The 17370-nt window shown below is 41.2% G+C and overlaps 1 protein-coding gene and 1 long non-coding RNA gene across 8 annotated transcripts in view; one reads left to right on the forward strand and one right to left on the reverse strand.

The window, feature by feature from the left end:
• DLC1 (DLC1 Rho GTPase activating protein) overlaps positions 1–2678 on the forward strand; it is a 245931-nt gene extending 243253 nt beyond the window's left edge. For all 7 annotated transcript variants that reach the window (XM_063157210.1, XM_063157212.1, XM_063157211.1 and 4 more), the window contains 2 exons: positions 9–182; positions 705–2678. In XM_063157210.1, the coding sequence (XP_063013280.1) occupies positions 9–182; positions 705–825 (295 nt within the window). In that variant the 3' untranslated portion in view covers positions 826–2678. The remainder of the gene's footprint in view (positions 1–8; positions 183–704) is intronic.
• Positions 2389–8281, reverse strand: LOC134418640 (uncharacterized). The gene is made up of 2 exons (XR_010027834.1): positions 7279–8281; positions 2389–4188 (listed from the first exon to the last, which is right to left on the reverse strand). It is a non-coding gene; the product is annotated as an uncharacterized LOC134418640 (long non-coding RNA).
• Between the last annotated feature and the right edge of the window lie 9089 nt (positions 8282–17370).

The following is a 17370-nucleotide window of genomic DNA, read 5'->3' on the forward strand; positions in this document are numbered from 1 at the left end:
TTTCTTAGGACATGGAGGACAAACTTCCCCAAAGGAGCCTGTGTGCTTCTAGCAACCTCAGTGGACCACGACCGGGCTCCTGTGGCAGGTGTTAGAGTCAATGTGCTCCTGTCGAGATATCTGATTGAGCCCTGCGGGTCAGGAAAATCCAAACTTACCTACATGAGCAGAATTGATTTAAGGTAGGAAATTCCATTTTGTCCTTTGGAGGTGGTAAATTCTCTTGCATAGTTCCAGTGTGGTCAGTGGAAAACTTGGGCGGTTCAACAGACATTAGCTTGGCCAGTAGTGCACCCTTCCCAAAGGCAAGCACACAGGTCTCTGAGGTGTCAGAAAGCTGAGTTCAGTGCCCAGCTGGCAGCAGTAGTTTGTTGCGTTAGAAGCCTCCAGTATGTGTTCCACTACAACTACTGGTAGGCAACCCGACCCTTTCCTCTAACAGTCATATTGGATGCAAGGACATGTTAATTTTAATACTAAGCTAGTAAAGAGAACCAGGTTGTCACAAAACTTTCCATAGCTTTTCCTTACTGTGGCAAACTTGTTTGTGAGCAAATCTATATACTACCAGGGTTGCGCTGTGCACTGAGGAGATTTCCTAGTCAGGCATTTAACCAGGTAGATACAGATTTGATTGTGACTAAGAAAATGCGTACAAAGTCACTGGTACCTTCCTCATAATTCGTTTTTCCTCCACCCAACAGGGGCCACATGCCAGACTGGTACACCAAGTCTTTCGGACACTTGTGTGCATCAGAAGTTGTTAAGATACGAGACTCTTTCAGTCAGCAGAGTCCTGAGAGCAAAGAAGTAAAATCCAGGTGACTACTGAAGAGGAGCAGCCATGCGCCCCTCACCTCAGCAACATAGACATTACCCAAAACTGAGACTTGCACGCTGCAGACCAGACCTGTGTTCCACCTGCAAGCCGTGTCGTGGAGGGATGGCAGCGTGAGAGCTTGACTGTGAGCATTACTATAGGACTGTGGCCATACCATACATTTTAAAGCTGCTTCCTGTCTGTGTAAGGTCTATAGTGTAGGCCTCGACTGGAATACATAGGAGAACTGTGCAAAAAATAAAAATCTACAAAAAAAAGTATATAATTCCTATTAGATGGTTTGAGTTGCTTCTGAGAAGCAAATTTCTTTAAATGCAAAATATATTACGAAATATGGTGAAGGCTCATCATTCCCATGTGAAATACTTAGCTTTATGTACATACTCATGTCATTTTATTTGTAGTGCATTGAGGGACTGGTGTATCCACTGGAATAGTTGGTACTCTTCAATGTGTTCTCATTGAGATAAGCAGAGAAAGATTTGCACAGAGATTAAAGTGTGAATGAGTGTGTTGATGGTTGAAAGGATAGAAGAAGTTGAATTTGAAATGTGTCTGGTACACTGATAGGCAACCAGAATGGATTTTAGTATGCTGGATACAGTTCAACCTAGAATGGGACTCCCCTGTGGACCAGGAGTAGCCATCCTTCAAATGTGCTAGTTCTGCCTTTTGCTCAGCTCTAAACTTGTTGAAAACCCTAAGCAGATGTTACAATAGGCTTGCTTCAGCTACTGTCCACTCCTTATCCAGATGATCTTTTAGGAGTAATGAGCAATTCTATAGCAAATTTAAGTAAATACACTTTTGAGCAACGTAGCAGCTTAGAAATGAAATGTCTGCAATGGTGAGGAGAGCCAATAACATCGGTTGTTAAAAAACAAAAATGTCCATTACTTTTACTTTTACCTGCGTTATCTATAGGTGTTTTAATGAGCTTTTATATATTTTATTGTATTCTAATGGCTCAAGAGGAAAAAAGTCAACACTGGAGTTGTGGTGCCAGGAGGTGGCAGGACTCCTCAGTAGCAGCTGGGGTGACTTGGCTAGAGAGAGTCACACAAACTCTTTCTCTTACTCGCCCCCCCCTTTGCCTGTTTTCCTAAAAGCTGCATGTTAACATGAACAGAACTTGCATGTGAGCAGTTTGGAGGGTTATATTTGGAGGCAGAAAGGAGGGTGCAGTTTTGTTTTCAGTTTTGTTGTGTTTTAAATCCTTTGGGATGTTCTACCCTTCTTGAGAATCAACTTACATGAGCTGTAGGAAGTCCCGAGGTCCTCTGGAAAGATGTCTTTCTGTAGGTTTTACTGTAAAGGTAAAGATTTGCTTTCAAGGTGCAGTATTAAGTGATAAATGTATTTTGTGGCTAGGGTATGAATGAGTTGCAAGATGGAATCTTGACTGAGACTTTTTTACCATTGTCAGTATTATTTTAAGCTTTTTTGAAGAAGATTTTTTTTTTTATAAATGGCAAATAATGTAGTATTTCCTGTAACAATGTTCCTCATGAGTAGGAAAACCTTGTATATTATTCTACATCAAACACTTTTGAATTTGTAAAATTGTATGTTGTACATACCGTTTTATTGTAAACATGTATACTTGCCCACAGTGTACTGTCAAACATAGATTAAGCATGATAAAGATTATTTAAAATATACCTGTATTTATACCTCAGATATTCTTTTTGGGTTTTTGTACCTCAAGTATGTTTTCTATTGTAAATGTGCTTTACATGAGTATGATCTACGCGAGAGAAAGGAAAATGTTTAACTTGCTATTGATGTCTGTACAGAATATACTCAATAAGTGCACTATTAAATGTTTAAAATTGGATATTCATAATGAGTTTTATTTTATTTTGCATTGTTCTTTCCACTCTCATACCAAGAGGAGGAGGTGTTTTTCTTAATTCTGGTTCTTTACCTACTACAGCCAACAGCTGAGCCACCCCTGCCCTCTCCCAGGCTGATATTTACAGTATTGTTAAAGGCAGGTACCAAAGTTTTCTCTCTTTCTTCAAAGTTTCTGGAGGAGAGGACATCACAGTGACAGATAGCTGGACAGAAACATTCCCTAGTCAATTGCTTCATACTTTTTTAATAGTGAGAAGAAACCTCTGGTTGGCTGTGGTCTTGTAGAAAGGTGTGCTTGAATTTAACAGGGTGGAAAGCAGTAGTATGCAATGCTGGAAAATAATTCATTGCTTTCCTATTCTCTAAAGAGAGGATGAGGGCATGATGAGTTGTGGAGTCATAGGTTTGCTTCAAAAAATGCAAGTGTAAAAGTAATTGGAGAAAGTTAAAGCACGCACAGCAATAAAATGAAGCCAGAGAGGAGGCCAGGAAGATACACAAACAACTAAGGTGAAAAACCCAGCCAAAGACAGCTGTTAATTCAAGCAACTTTTAAAAGTTTTTAAAGTCTTAGCCAAGAGAAATATAATGTGGGCATCTGAAGGAGGGTTTTGATTTGTGAGGCTTGCCTGATACAGCAGCTGTGAGAAGGCCTGCTGCCTTTCAGTTACAAACGTCATCCTATTCTTTCTCTGCTTAAGCATCCCAAAGTCCTGATCACTGTCACCTCCCACTTCATTCCCCGGGGAGCACTGAGGGATGCTGCTTCAGAGTCTGCCAAAAGCAAACCTCTTGTTGCCATGGTATTAGTTCTCACACACCAAAGAGTTTTAGAGAACCTTTCCGATAAAGGACTGTCATTAGTTTGGCTGTTACAGAACCATGTTTTCCCCAAGTCAAAACTTAAATAACTGAACATTTAAAATAAATACCAAACGGATTTGTTCACAGTTTTGAGCCCTTGGAACAAGCAGAGTAGAGCTATTTTTTTTTCTGTAATGATGGGTTTTTTTGGATCTTTAAGCACACTAACTCATGACTCGTCTAGCAAGTTAAGGATTTACACTGCATTTTGTGTAAAATGCATTAGTTTAAAATGCATTTGTTTAAAATACATTTAGTTTACTTCCAAATTATCATTTTCCTAAATATTTCTACAATATGAGTTAATTTTGAATCTTCTAAGTGGTCTCAGCCTCCTGAATGTGTTCTTGGCACCTTCATTTGCAGATGTCCATGTTGCTGCAGAACAACAGAATTCAGTCTTCCATGTCTGCGGTTTTTTTGTCAACTGTCACGCAGGGCAGCCCTGGCTCCTCTTGGGACATTCTCCTGCTTTAAGCAGGAGTTGCCACAGAGGAAGGGCCAGCTGGACCCCTGTTCCATTCTGTCCAGGTGCTGCTATGAATAACTGTGTACATCACATCCCTGGTGTTACACAGGCCCAGTCTGCCCTATGCTTGGGTCATGCTGAATTTCAGTACTTCTTTCTGACAAATTCAAACAGAAAAAGTCATATCTCACTGTCATTCCTCAATTAGATATTTATGAAGCTGTAAATAATCAGTAGCCTTCGCCTTAAAGGCCAGAGATGTCACTAACACACATGGACAGTCTGGGAAACAGAGACTGAAATGATGCAAAGCAGTACCTCTGCAGTCTGGTACAAGACCTTGAAAAGAGCAGGACCTGGTATTCACAGTAGGCTGTGCCAGGAGAAAATTAGTATGAAAACTGTACTCATGGCTTGGGCTACATTATAAAAAGTGGATATTTTCCCTTAAGGTATATGAAAATTAACTGTTATACACAAATTTGCTAAGTGCTGGAGGCAGTACCCTACAATCATAAGGAATGAAAACATGATACTATTTTAACAATGCACTAAGAAATACCAATTCCTTCATCTCTGTTATACCATAACTTCTCAATACAACCCTTCACTGCATCTCTGAGAAGTTACTTTTATATATTTCTCATCTGTCAACCCAAATTATTTTATATTTCTTGCAAGGAAAGGTATCAAATTCTAAACCAATTACTTTATGGCACCAGAGATTAGGGTGAAGATCTGATGCTAATATGCAATGCTTGCACCCATTACCTTTCCTAAGCTCTTGAGACTTGCTAAATTTCTCCTCTCCTCTGCACCATCCTGCTGTATTTTCCTGTATATTCTGAGGTGTCCAGATTACTTGCAAGAAATGAATTTGCAAGCTGAATCCAGAGACAGTAAAATGGAGTGAAGCATAGGAAAGAATTCAAAGAAGAAAAAAATTCCATCAAAAGAGATTATGGCACTGAAGGGGCACATTTATAAAGAAAGATTCAAGACGCAGTCTGGCCACTAGACAAGAGGGATATAGTAAATGTCTATTAGCACTAGAAGGTCATAAAAACCCAAAAGAAGAGTTCAAACTAGCTGAGTGGGTGTACAAGATGGAATAAAAATTGGTTAATGGAAAATATGAGGCAGAAGGAAGGAAAAGGCATTTTCCATACAGCAAGAAGTCTTTGAGGCTGTGGGACAATCTCTCCGTGAGAAGCAGCAAGAGTAAAAGTAATTTAAAACTGTGCATGCTCAAACCCTGGAATCAGTGCTTCCTAGGTTCCATAAAGCATCACAAAGACATAACAAAGGTGCTGTCTTCATTATTTGCCCTGATTACAGGACTTACAGGCTATCAGTTGTGTCAGTTTTGACCTTTTAGCACTGTCAGATAGCACTGCCTTGCTGAGCAAGAAAAAATTTGATGTCAAAAATAAAATATCTCAATTATTTTGGAAGTTACTAGTAATGAAAAAGAACTAATAATAGTTCATTCTCTAAGAATTACATTTGAGGTTTAGGACTGCAATTTGCTTATATTTTATTGAAGCAGACTTTCACTTTATTTAGAAGGTGCTGTGCCTTCCCACCATGGACCAAGACCATGAAGATCAGCATGAGGAGGTTACCACACAACTAGGAGACCTCTTTGATTTCCTAATTTTACTCAAAGTCCAGAAAGATCCACAACTGATTAGCATGTTTTCCTCAACATAGAGAAAATCAAATCCATTCTTCTACATAGGCTGGGGGGATTTTCCTTACTACAGTAAGAAAAAGACCTACAGCAAGTGTGTTGGCCATGTTTTTCCAGGTACCAGTGTTCTGCTAGTCACTTCATTAGCTCAAGTAATAAAAGAGTGATGTGGTGGGTCTGAATATCACAGTTGCTCCTAACCCACACAGACATTTCTTAAGGCTTTATAACACTAAAAATGAAAAAGCCCCTTAGGAACAGAATTCTCAGTGAATGAAAGAATACTACTATTCAGAAATAAAATATTCAAAAGGTAGAGTGTTAAAAGGACTGGTACAGTTATGTATGCTTTCCAGGGAAGGAAATTAAACAGCTTTTTCCATGATATGATGACATAAGCGTGTTTTAAGCTGGTAGACAGGGTGATAATAGCCAAGATGGCTCTGATTTGAGGGAGCTGATACCTTCATTTGTTAGAGATGTAGGAAGATGGTTAGCAAATGAAAATGAAAAGGGAATTTCAAGAAAGGGTGGCATCAATTAGAACACTGGAGTGTTGCTTGAGAGAACTGTCATTTTTTAAAATAAGCCAACTAGCAGCAGCAGAAGATTATATTCGTAAAGCAGCCCAGACTAAGATGGTGTGCAAGGTGTGTGTAAGAGAGCAATGGTTCTTCTAAGGTTTTGGCTTAACACTTCCAACAAACTTAGTGACAGCAGCCTGACAGGTCTATTCAAAACAAACAGGTCATCTGGTAAGTATTTGCCTTTTCTTTCAAAAACAACTAAAAGAAAATAAATTTTAGTCAAGGCACTGTTATGATCTGGTTCAACATGTCATCTTCAGTTAGGCTATAATTCAAGTTCATAGAAACACTGACAGTATGGTTAGTGAAGTTTTTAATAGGCTACCTTTTCACCCAAATCTCTGGGGAAAGTTGTACATAAAATGTTTTCTAAGTAGTCCATTCAAACTTATGAAAAGGAATGCAAAGATACTAAAATATTTGTTTTAACTCAATCACCTAATCTCTAGCAGTCTGTACTCTTTTAATTTCTCTCTTTCAACAGAATGTCTGAACAACACACGGGCTTTTTTCCTTCTTCTTGAAGCCTTTGTCACCTACATCATTTATAAACGAGAGCTTCCAAAGCATAAAACAAGTAATAAATCATACAATAATACAAGCAATAATCCAAACTGAATTTGAATATCACACCTCACTGATACCTCACGTCACCTATAGCCTACAAAGCTAGAACAACATTAAAGTTGGTACTTAAGTAAAAGGAAGAAAATGGCAAAACTTTTCTGCCTACAAACAATTTCATTCAGCAGCTAACAATGAAAACTGATTTAAGATACAGAGCTTTGAAAGCCTTCTAGACCTTCTTAGAAAGAGAGGAAGGTTAATTAAGGTAATGTGTCTGCCCTCCCTCTACTTAGGTGCTTTTACTCCATTATTTAAGCCTGGGAGAAGTACATACAAATTATTGAAACTGAAAATCTCTGGTGGTGCCTCCTGTCATCCTCAGCAACAGTGAAGCACCTACCTCCCAGTGAGGGGAAAAGCAGATGAGGATGATTCATGTCTTCCACGGGGAGAACTGATGGCAATTCTCTTCCCCTAAGGGCATCTGTGTGCTTCTCATCAATTCAAAGTATGCATAGAACCACAGAATCTATTTGGGTGGAAAAGACCTGTAAGATGGTTGAGTCCAACCATTAATTGAGCACTGCCAAGCCCTCCATTAAACAGTGTGCCCCAAGTGCCCCATCTACACAGCTTTTAAGTAACTCTGGGGATGGTGACTCCACCACTTTCCTGGCCAGCCAGGGAGGCCAATGCTTGACAACCCTTTCCACAAAAAGATTTTTCCTAATATCCAATCCAACCCTCCCCTGGTGCAACTTGAGGGCATTTGTTCTTGTCCTGTCACTTTTTCCCTAGGAGAAAAGACTGACCCTTACCTCACTACAGCCTCCTTTCAGGCAGTTGCAGAGAGCAATAAGGTCCCTTCTGAGCCTCCTTTTGCCCGGGTTCAGCACCACAGCTCCCTCCCCACTCCACAGAAGGCCTGTGCTCCAGACTCTTCACCAGCTCTCTTGCCCTTCTCTGGACACACTCCAGCAGCTCAATGATTTTCTTGCAATGACAAGCCCAAAACTGAAAACAGGATTTGAGGTGCAGCTTCACCAGTGCCAAGTACGGGGGTGTGTAGCATAGAAACACATACTCCTCATAATGCAGGGCAAGTATTCAGTAAAGTAGAAACATTTGGAAGGGGTCACAAGTGCTCATGAATTCCAGAACTGTAATGGTACCCACAGCAGCACTAACACTGCACTGTGCTTGGTCTGCAATCTCCCTTATTTGGCTTTGGAGACCTCTGAAAACAAACTAATTTGCATTTAAGGACTTTTAAGAATGATCTTGAGCAAGTAGAAGAGCCAAGATTTTCTAGCTAACACCTGAACCACAGTCCAAAAGAAATCACATTCACATTCACTGTCTCCACTCTTTCAACCTAAGATAAGAATAAATGATTGTGTATAAAATTATCACATAACTTTCTAGGTAGAGCACTGGCCTTGCCATGCTAGTTGTAAACAAGATCAGGCAGAGCAGCTACTGAACTAGGTTCAATTCAGCAGACATATGGGACATATGGGGAAGGAGGAGAAGCTATGTCCCAAGTATCCTACTGGCAAAATTGTTGAGGGAATGAATGACACGTCAAGAGCAGTGATAGAGTTCAGAGGCCCTGCTGCTGAGGAACACAGAGGTTTTAGAAGGCAGTCATGGCTAATACACTAACAGATTTAAGGCATGGATTTGATAAAAACCTGAGCAATTAGTAGACCCTGGGAAGTTTTAAGTATCTAAAGTTTTAGGCTTGCATAGAATCATATCCCCAGTTTACTGCTAGAAAAGACGCTAGAGATACTGATTCAAAATCTCACCAAGTGGTCTGAGGAAAGAAGGCAAAACAAGCTGTTTTCTGGCATCATCCACTCTATTATAAAAGTAATAATTTTCATAATTCGGAATTTCATAATTTCAAAATCTACATTTGTAATTCACTATTAGTTTTTTGCAGCTTTGAGAAAAATATAAGTATGACATTTCCTGTTATTTTTAATTTCTGCACTAGGCACTTGGACTTATTTCTGAATGTATTTTCCTCAAGAGCCTGCAGGAGGTTTCTTGTGCTGGTGTGTAAACAGCCTTGCAATGTATCAAAGAGAGGATTTGCTTAAATTGATCATCAGCACAATCTGGAACATAACATGATATTTACTATGCTCTTTTTTTATAATGCACCATGTAAAAAGTCAAGCTTGTCATACTGTTTGATTTTAATTCCTTGAAAACCACCACAGACTTTTTACTGTTTAACCATTCTGTCTTACTGATGTGGAGATTTTCTCTGAGGCTTTATAAAATTTTTCTTTTTCAAAGCTTCTTTCCTTTGCCTCCTCTTCCTATCTTGTTAAATAGCTAAAACAGTTTCCAGAGCCAGCCGCTCCATGCAGTGCTTGTTTGCTGGTTTGCGATGACAGAGCTGCTGCCAAATTTTATAAAGAATGTTCCCTGGGGCACAGAGGGGAGGGAGGTATTCTTCATGGCCTCTGTTTTCTTCCCATATTGTTTAACAAACAAGCAAAGTCGCTCTGACCCCTATTTAGACATATCCCTTTCAGGCAGCCACACAAATGAGCTAGGAAGGAAGTGCCATCACAGCCCTTAGAAAAGATAGAGAGAAATAAAGGCAAACATTGTGTGTCTAAACAAACAAGCTCACTCTGCTGCCCTTCTCTTCTGCCTAATTCTTACAGAAACTAGTCCCTCAAGTAGTATTTGGGGCATGAGCATTTTCCATATTGTGTAGGACTTTGGTTTACCCACCCACCAGGTTCCACTGCCCTGCCAGGTTTTGTCCCAGCCTCAGAGACAAATAAATAATCCAAGAACCTTTGGTATAAATAGGAACTCAGCCCAGGCTCTTTGAATGACTTAAGCCTGTCCCTCAGTCAGCTTTCCTACACGAACTTCATGCCCTCTGTGCCTTGCCTTCCCTGGTTAGACTTCCCCAGAACATCAAGCGGGGAAAAAAAGTGATTATTTTGCTTTAGTCATCATAAATTAAAAGTGCAAGTTTTGCAAGAAACTGAAACAAAAATATCTAAAGGCCAAGCTAAGAACAAGCCTTCCTTTGAGCTGCTTCTTGTCTATACACAACTCCAGAGGATTTCTAAATCAAATTACTTTTGGTAGACAAAAGATGAAACAGATGTGCTATCAACTACGTTTTGAGATGGGGAGCTAGAGTATAAAGGATTTTGAACTAGAGATGCAAATAGAATATTTGAACCTTAATGCTGCATGCTAATCGCAGGAACAAGTTTTGACATAACAGGGCTGATAAACCTCATTAAAAGAATGCTTAGATAAACTCAAGGGTAAAAGAAAAAAAGTAAATACTGTCATTTAAAAGTTTACAAGTATGATTTTTAAGTATTGCCACATTTCCCTGGTAACATACCTTCATGGTAGTAACCTTAAGGTGGTTACAGAATCTGAAGCCAGCACTGGATAACAAAGACAAGTCTTGCTGCAGGCTCATGACACAGCACAAACACTGCATCACCCCACACCCCCTGAACTGCTGCAGGTGATCTCTGCTCTGCAGAGCTCTTCTCAACACAGCAAACCTTGGGGCTGCTTTTGCCCAGACATCAGCTTCAGCCTGAGTGAAAGACAAGAAATCCATTTTCAAACAAAACGCTGGGCTGATGGCAAGATTGCAGTCTTATTTGCAGTCCACTCTCCTGCTAAATCAGACTCCTAGATTCTGTTTAAAATTTGCCAGAGAAGTTCATAGGACAGCAAACCCCAGCGCTTGTGAAGGATTTGCCAGGAGTATTGCTTTGCCCTTGCTCACAGCTCGTCGATAGCGCCACACAGGGCGGACAGAAAACAGAGCTGTATCTGGTCGGCATCACGCACCGACTGCGATATGTGTGCATTTGTGCCTGAGGAGCTGCTTATCACTGTGATGAATGGCACTGCATTTAGCCAGCTCCTCAAAGAGATAAAATGCTGTACGGTTTTGTTATCAGCTGTGCCCAGATTTGTACCATTAAACAAAAAATTGGATTAATATTTTTAAACAAATCCAATTAATGTTGCGTACCCATTATCATGCTCCAGGGGACCATAAACTGGGATAAGAATATATACATATAGTTTGCAGTTGTTTCAAGCCATGAAACAGAGAATAGCCAAGGAGATGCCCTTTGTAAGGATGCATTTCCTAGGGAGCTGCTGAAAAATACTGATTTCTTTCTCTACCTTGATTATGAATCAAGCATATTGTATGTGCTTTAAAGATGCACACTTCACAAAAGCACCAACAACCCCCAAATGCTTCCAAATCACAGAGAAAATATTCTGGTTGCTCTCTGTTGAACACTGCAGGAGAAGTCAAGGCAACAACAGCTTCTGAGATCATTCACTGCTGTTGCAGTCCTCGTCTTTTCTCTATGGACACTTTCTGTTCTGCAAACCTTCTGTAACCCTGCAAGCTCTCTTTTACAATCAGTTCTACACTCTTTGTGTGTTTTGTCTGCCCGTGACATTCTCTCCATCCTTCCAGATCCGGCACTGCCATCAGGTCCGGCTCAGATCCTGGTACCTCATTTCCTTCTCCCTTTGCCCACCCTGATCTGATACAAAACCTCTCACAGGCCAATGCACAGCTCAGCCTTAGATTGCATCATGCTCAGCAATGCTCCAAGGTAAGGGGCCTGTCACCACCCTCTTGGGAAGCTCAAGTTCTGAACAATCAGCCTTTCCCCTAAACTGCATGTGTTTTACATAAGAGGAGGGACTGTCTAGGGGCTTCCCTGGCTGGGATAGGAGGAGAACTTGATCAGACTTTGATCTGTTTTAAGATACTTGACTATTTTGTCCAAGAGTAAGAAATCTTTAGCTTCTCACATGTCCTATACCACAACCTACCTGCTCCTGGTGAACTGGGACCCACTCTGGCATTGAACTGGCTGAACATACTCTTCTGCCAGCCTGAAGAAACAGCCATTACAAATTGTGGCTAAAGCTGGTGTCTCAGGGAAGTCAGCTGCCTCACTCTGCATTGCTTCTGGTGGCAAGTATTGCACCCAGCCACTTTTCATCAGGACAGAGACCAAACTGTGAGAGCACAGCCTCTCTCTGGAGCTGCTGCCTACAGAGAGCATTCCCAGTGTTTGAGATTCATACACGGACACCTCCCAAGGAGGAACCAGCCACTATTCAACATGGTATCTCTAGGCCTAGTAAAAATTAATTTGGCTTTCATTCATCTCTTTGGCTGTCCTATTTCCTGTGATACATCTGTAATGGGTGGAAAAGTACCAACTTTCTTTCTTGTTAAACATGAATAAGCCTAGCCCTACTGCTCCATGGGTGGCACTCTCCATTGTGGCAACTCTTTCCACATTGCCTCATCCTGTGCTTGGGGTAGTCACCTATTTCCTCAAGGTCATGCAGCGACCTCAGAACAACAGTGACCATACTGATCTCCTCATCAGGCTTTTTAAACAGTTGCATGTAACATTCTTCTCCTATTGCCTTTAAAATGAGGGAAGAAAGATGGGAGAAAACATTCCATGCCAGCAGAGTTCCTCTGGGCAAACACTCTCCAAGGGCCAACATCAAGTACATTTAAATTGTTTCCTTCCAAAACCTCACTCACTGCAATATTTTTAACTTTCTTTATTCAGACTGATATCTACACAACCCAATTCCACAATTTTCTTCATTGCCCTGCTCCCTTCTGATGTGGGAAACCTACCTGCATGTGGGGCAGATGCTTGGCTCCACAGGCAGTGGGGGTGGCTATCGTGGGCAGCTTTACTTAGATTTAACATCTGAAAAGATTCATTATTTAGCACCAGACACATACAATGGCAAAGAAGCCCAGCTCTTGTTTCATCTTCTGCTTTCCCTGCAGACAAACTCTGCCTCAAGACACCAATTGTCCCCTAGCTGCTTGCTCTGGGACTGCTGGGAGGTTCACATTCAGAACAGCGAGGGACAAAGCTTTTTGTTAAGAGGTATCCCAGACTTTCCCTTGGTCATTATTACCCATCACTGCTCTACAGAGTACAAGAAATATATCCCCTCTGAGAGTCCAATGCAATACCTATAAATTAACCCCAGTCCAGATAAACCCACTAGGCTAGCTCAGGGGATATTTATAGCTGAACATAGCTTCCTCAGGGAGTTACAGTCTCCAAGTCAGTGCAGTTGTTCCAAAAAAAAAAAAAAAATCTGAGAAAAGCTGCTTCTTTCTTGGTCTCCTCAAGTATAGTAAGTTCCTTTCACTACAGAACTGTCAGTAGGAAATTCACTCTCAAATGCCACCAACTGGCTGAAATAACTTTTGTGTGTGGCTACAGTGCCATATCCAGAAATCCTGATCATCACTGACTACACAGCCACATTTAAATGATAAAAATTTAGTGGCATTAACGACTTGTGCTGGCATGCCTTCCCAGTTGTTGGGGCTTTACGTAAATATAGAACTTGGCCTACAGATTTCTTTCAGAGACTTTTTATATCTGACTATGGCTCCAGGCTGATCATTATCTGCACAGACACTGTAATTAAGGATCAGTAATTCTCTCCAGTGGCCAATAGTCCCTACAGTGAGGGGCACATGATGGGTTTTCAGCTGCTCAACGTTTCAGAGTTTCACTGGAAGTCAGCTATTAGAAAGCTGTGCTGTACAAGGACAGAGCACCAACCTCAGGGGAAAGCAGCCAGCAAGCATTTCCATTCCAGCATCTCAGCAGGAGAAAGCACTGTCCTGAAGACCTCCACAGGAAACAGTTTAACTTGTGTATCTGCACAGCCACACATGGAAAGCCAGAGCTCCCACGTGTCTAACGGAGGGCAGGCTCTGGAGCCAACACTTCCCTCACGCCTCCACCTCAAACAAATCCACAGCCACACTCGTTTCTTGGGAACCAGCTGGAAACACACAGAAAAACAAAGGAGGGCTCTTACATTGCTGAAGTACGTGTCATAGAAATAGAAAATAAATAAAGCATCATAAATAAAAACATTTTTCTGTAGTGATTTCACAGAGGTGAGAATTTCAACAGCAGAATAAAAATTGGCTGCAGCAGATCCCAAGTTTTATTCCCACACTTCACAGCCAAGGTTTCTGCCAGCTGGGAGGAAAACACAGCTGAGCTAGAAATCATAGATGTTTGTGAATAGCAGGAAGAGAATGCAGTGTAATAGCAGCACTGATTCCAGCCCCAAAGACATCACTCTTGAGTAGACATGCAATTTTAACAGAATCAGCTAATGTTGTTGTGTTTTGGTTCTTGTAGTTTTGTTATAGGCCAAGACACATGGATAGGCAATTGTGAAATCTCCCATGGGCACCCCTGGCTCATCCTGAGACCACTGGCTCCTTCCCCCAGCCCTGCACTGCCACAAACCAACACCCCTGCATACATGAGTTCTAAGAACCTTTTGGCTGGAACATTTGTATGAGCTTGATTTGAAACACATCAGAATTAAGGAAGAAAAGTATGAGACTTAAATTAGAAGTATGCAAGAGCTAAACAACTCAGTTAAATATCTGGGGGGTGGAGGGAAAGGTGAGGCTAAGCTACAGCTAAGCTACAGCCTCAGGCTCATCTGGAAGTGCCTTCTGCATGACACAGGTGACATTCAGGTCCTAAAACTCCCAAATTTACCATGCCAGGAAAAAGTACCTCCTTTTGGCTTGCATCCAAGCTATTCAGAGGCTCACAGCTTAGTGGAAGGATGGCAGAAGGCAATTCCAGTGACCTCCAAAGCATAGCCTATGTTGGATTTATGACTTTAAAAATTGTTAGCATAGGTCTGCTATTAATAAGAGTACTTGAATACGTTTCTTGGCAAGCACTGATACACACCTTCCAAGTCATGTGTTTCTAGAAAAAGTCTTTCCACATCTGATCCAATGCAGAAACTTACCCTTTACTTCAATACCATAGGCAATATGAGAAAATTTAAACATTCTTTTTCAAGTCCCTGAAGTTACACTATGCTGCTGCTGATGTTGGAGCTTGAAAGCACACTGTGAAGATATGAGCTGATTTTATTTTCATCCTCCAAGCAGGGAAGCTGAGCTGAATGAGGGTGCCTGAAGAGGGTTGCTGAAGGGATAGCACAGAGACACTGGACAGCTGGCTCCCAGCTCATCCTGCAAAGTCTTGCTGCTGCTCCTTCCAGGTGGTGACCCAGGAACCTCCTGGCTCCCATGCCATGCTGCTTCTGGCTGCTCTGCCAGCTCCAACACTGGCACAAGGAACATGGACTGGTGTTGGTTTCCTTCTAACCACCTCAGGCACAGAGGATTCACTCCATCTTTTGTTACGTAAAGTAAGATACAGCTCTGGGTACTCCAGAGGGAAGAAGAGCAAACCAGGAAGCCTGAAGGATTTTTGTAGCTGCCGTTGAATCTGCCCATTCTGTGTGTCTTGTAAAATTGCACGAACAGTCCCACAAAAAGATTCAGTTCTCTCTCTGTTGTACCATAACCAATACTCAAGCCACAAAGAAGAGCAATGTGAAAATAAACTCATAAAAAAAAAATCTAGTTGTTAGATTTTGGGGTGTAGCTGTGTTAAAATACATCATAATTCCTCTACCAGATAATTTCAGTAACATTCCCATGACATTAATGGCTTAATGGCTGGGTGAATGGGATAACTGCACTGCAGTGAAATGAGGCAGTCCAGCAGACAAGAGCAGTAACTTGCCAAATATCACACTGATGGCAGGACACTGATGTCAGTGTAGAAAATGCAGGATGGACAATAGAATTCCACACTGGGAGTTTCTGAACCCCCAGATCACACAACCCAGCAGCCACAGACCCAAAGCAAAACCAACTGGCTCTCTGGGCAGACTGGAGAGACAGCCCTGCTCCCCTGCTGTCCCTGTGGACATTGCTTACCAATTCCTCCAGAGAGGGCTTCATCTTACATGAGCACAATTAGTCTTTAACTCTTTCCCTGGTGGACAAGGGATACAAATTGAATTGGTGTCAGAAAACTGCTGCTCTCTTTTAACAGATACCTCAGACATTTGTATTGGCCCCTCACATTACTGTTTCCAAAGGTATCCTGCAGCCTCCTCAGAGCAGGTGTGTGTGTGAAGCACTGAAAGCTGCAGCTGGGACACAGGCACACACAAGAGATGGGCTCTTTGTTTTTATGAAGCTGGATTGAAAACTCTTGCCTTCTTTCTTCTTTTCTTTAAGTAGCAGCATCTGGCTCTCTTTGTCCTCTTGGCAAATGTCCTGCTCTGCACCATCACTTTTCTGACCTTTCCTTTCCTGGAGGTTCTTTGGGTACTGCCTTCCCAGAGCAGCTCCAGTCTGTCCAGGCCTGGCAAAAGAAGAATTTGGTAACCTTCAATTGCCATTAGGACCAGCAATGTGGGGCTAAGGCCACCATTAGCAGGGCTACGTCTGCTTTCCCTTTTCAAATCCATATGGGCACACCTCTGTCAGTGTCTACCTTGTCTTCTCTTTTCCTGCACAGATGTTTCTGCACTCTCAAGACTTTTCCCAAGGGCCTTATCATGCCTTGCACTGGGAAAGGTGCCATTTCCTTTTAGTGCAATGGCAGTTCAAATGCTTGATGCTTTGGAGCTTCTTGAAAGGTTTTGGATTCTGCTGTCTTGGGCACCCTCCCCTTGAAAGGTTTAAATCCTGCTGCTGCTGGCTCAGGACCAACATGAAATAACCAAGCAGAGTCTCCACAGTGAAGGCCAGACTGCTCCTTCTCTTCCTTCCTTCTTCTCTGTTTCCCTGGAGCAGTATCAGGGTTGGAGTTTGTGGGAGCTTTCTTGACTGCTGTTAAATGGAAAATGTAAAGCAAACAAAAAAAAAAAAAAGATGCATAATTAAAATTAAAAAGTCATCCATTTGGTCTCATTCTTTCAAAATACCTCTGTTTGGAATTCACAAAAAATGTAACTATTTTTATGGCAGCTTAGCATCAGCTTTTTGCTTTCAAATTTCTTCTCAGAGCCTATTTAACCAAAGAAATAGATTGACTGACACCTAGTGGAAAACTGAAGATTTTCTTCATCTTATTTAGTTCAGTGAAACATTTCAGATAGTATTCAATTTGCCTTGTACATATTGCCACTGATGTAGAAAACAATATTATTACTGGGTCACCTGTATTTTATCTTGATTTCATTAGTGTATTCAAATATTCAAAAGAAGCATAGACAGGACAATCAACAGGGTTTTATTTTAAATATATTCACGTTCTTTGGTTAATGAAAGAACCTGGCCTTCCTAACACTGTACATCCCTTCCTAACACTGAGAATATCAATAACACATAGCTCTGGAAGCCCATAAAGTACTAATAAATAAACATAAATTTATTCTAAAAACAAAGTCTTTTGGAGTTGTTGTTTCTACCAAAACAGAATCATTGATTCCTTTATTAATAATTTACGTGTAAACATTTAGAAAGTGAAAAGTACATTTTTATTTCTAATGCCCTTAGAAAAGTTCACTTTATGTTATCATTAATCTGACTAACAACAAAAATATT

The sequence above is a fragment of the Melospiza melodia genome, chromosome 5 (genome assembly GCF_035770615.1).
Source record: "Melospiza melodia melodia isolate bMelMel2 chromosome 5, bMelMel2.pri, whole genome shotgun sequence".
NCBI lineage: Eukaryota > Metazoa > Chordata > Aves > Passeriformes > Passerellidae > Melospiza > Melospiza melodia.